Source organism: Perkinsus marinus (genome assembly GCF_000006405.1).
Source record: "Perkinsus marinus ATCC 50983 genomic scaffold scf_1104296951546, whole genome shotgun sequence".
NCBI lineage: Eukaryota > Perkinsozoa > Perkinsida > Perkinsidae > Perkinsus > Perkinsus marinus.
The window spans coordinates 1-1,127 of record NW_003209241.1 but is presented as its reverse complement, the minus strand read 5'-3'; the positions used below and the strand labels follow the sequence as shown (position 1 = coordinate 1,127).

General features: G+C 51.6%; 1 protein-coding gene across 1 annotated transcript; it reads right to left on the bottom strand.

The window, feature by feature from the left end:
• Positions 1-128: 128 nt before the first annotated feature.
• Pmar_PMAR018188 (pyruvate dehydrogenase, putative) lies at positions 129-1,029 on the bottom strand (the record flags this gene model as incomplete). Its single annotated transcript, XM_002777516.1, has 5 exons — positions 129-300; positions 348-483; positions 529-647; positions 702-799; positions 849-1,029. Coding segments are annotated over 5 exons (706 nt in total), but the record flags the coding sequence as incomplete, so codon positions are not given.
• Between the last annotated feature and the right edge of the window lie 98 nt (positions 1,030-1,127).

The window sequence follows — 1,127 nt, the reverse complement described above, 5'->3', positions numbered from 1 at the left end:
TACCTTCCTTCGAGACCATATCGGCGGCATCTATACATCTATGAACTTGATTGCCCCAGGCGACAACCGTTATATCAGATCCTGCAAGACGGCACTCGCGTCCTAGGGATTGAACTCGTCCTTGGTACCCTCTTTAACAATGTCAGCTACGCCCAGAGGTAATTCGAAGTCCCCAGTCGGCACATCGTCAGTGCTAGCTCTGTAAAGGGCCTTGGGTTCAAAGAAAACGCATGGGTTTCGATCTCTGATACACGCAAGGAGTAGACCTTTAGCCTGTAGTGCTGAACGCGGTATGGCAACCTGAAACCACACTCAGCCCAAAGGTCTCTGTGGACAACGGTTCCGACTTTGATCCCTGGGCAGTGAGCGAAGAAAGCTTCAACACTCTGACTGTGATATAGCCCGCCATGACCGACCGCACCAGAGGGAGCACGGAAGGTGACACCTCCAACGTGATAAGCACCCGATGAGCGGTAGCGATACCTCGAATCGGTGCGGAAGTATGCACTAGTGTTGCACAAGTCTTACTTAGCCCCTTCGTTGACGATTTGGTCGAATGCTGGATATATGTAGTCAGCGAATTGGATCTCAGCAATGACATCGTGTCCTCCCGTAGCGGCCATCCCGAAAGCAAATCCAGCGATACCCTACGGCATTCTAATCGTCGAGCCAGCAGTCAATACCGCTGCCAACAGTCTCACCTGCTCTGTAAGCGGAGAGTTGAACACTCGTTCAGGGCCAAATCGCTCTCGCATGTTGACTGTACAGCGGAAGACTCCTCCGAAAGCGACGTCCTCACCTGCAGATCCACAATTCCGTCAATACAACTCGGAGATGGGATGGATCACCGAACACCACAGTTTTCGGATTCTCCTCCATTGCGACCGTCATTGCAGAGTTGATAGCCATAAACATGTTCATCTTTTCAGACGGTTCCTTAGAAGCCGGTGCGGCAGACCCAGCACGGCTACGGAAGCTTATAGTGCCAGCATTGCCTCCCAGACACCTTCGACTTAGGGATAGAGCCATATAAATGGCAACCGGGACTCAAACTCTGAAACTCGAAAAACAAGAGCTAACGAGTATTGTCAAATCGTCAACGGGATTGCCGCCACGCTAGAGACGTT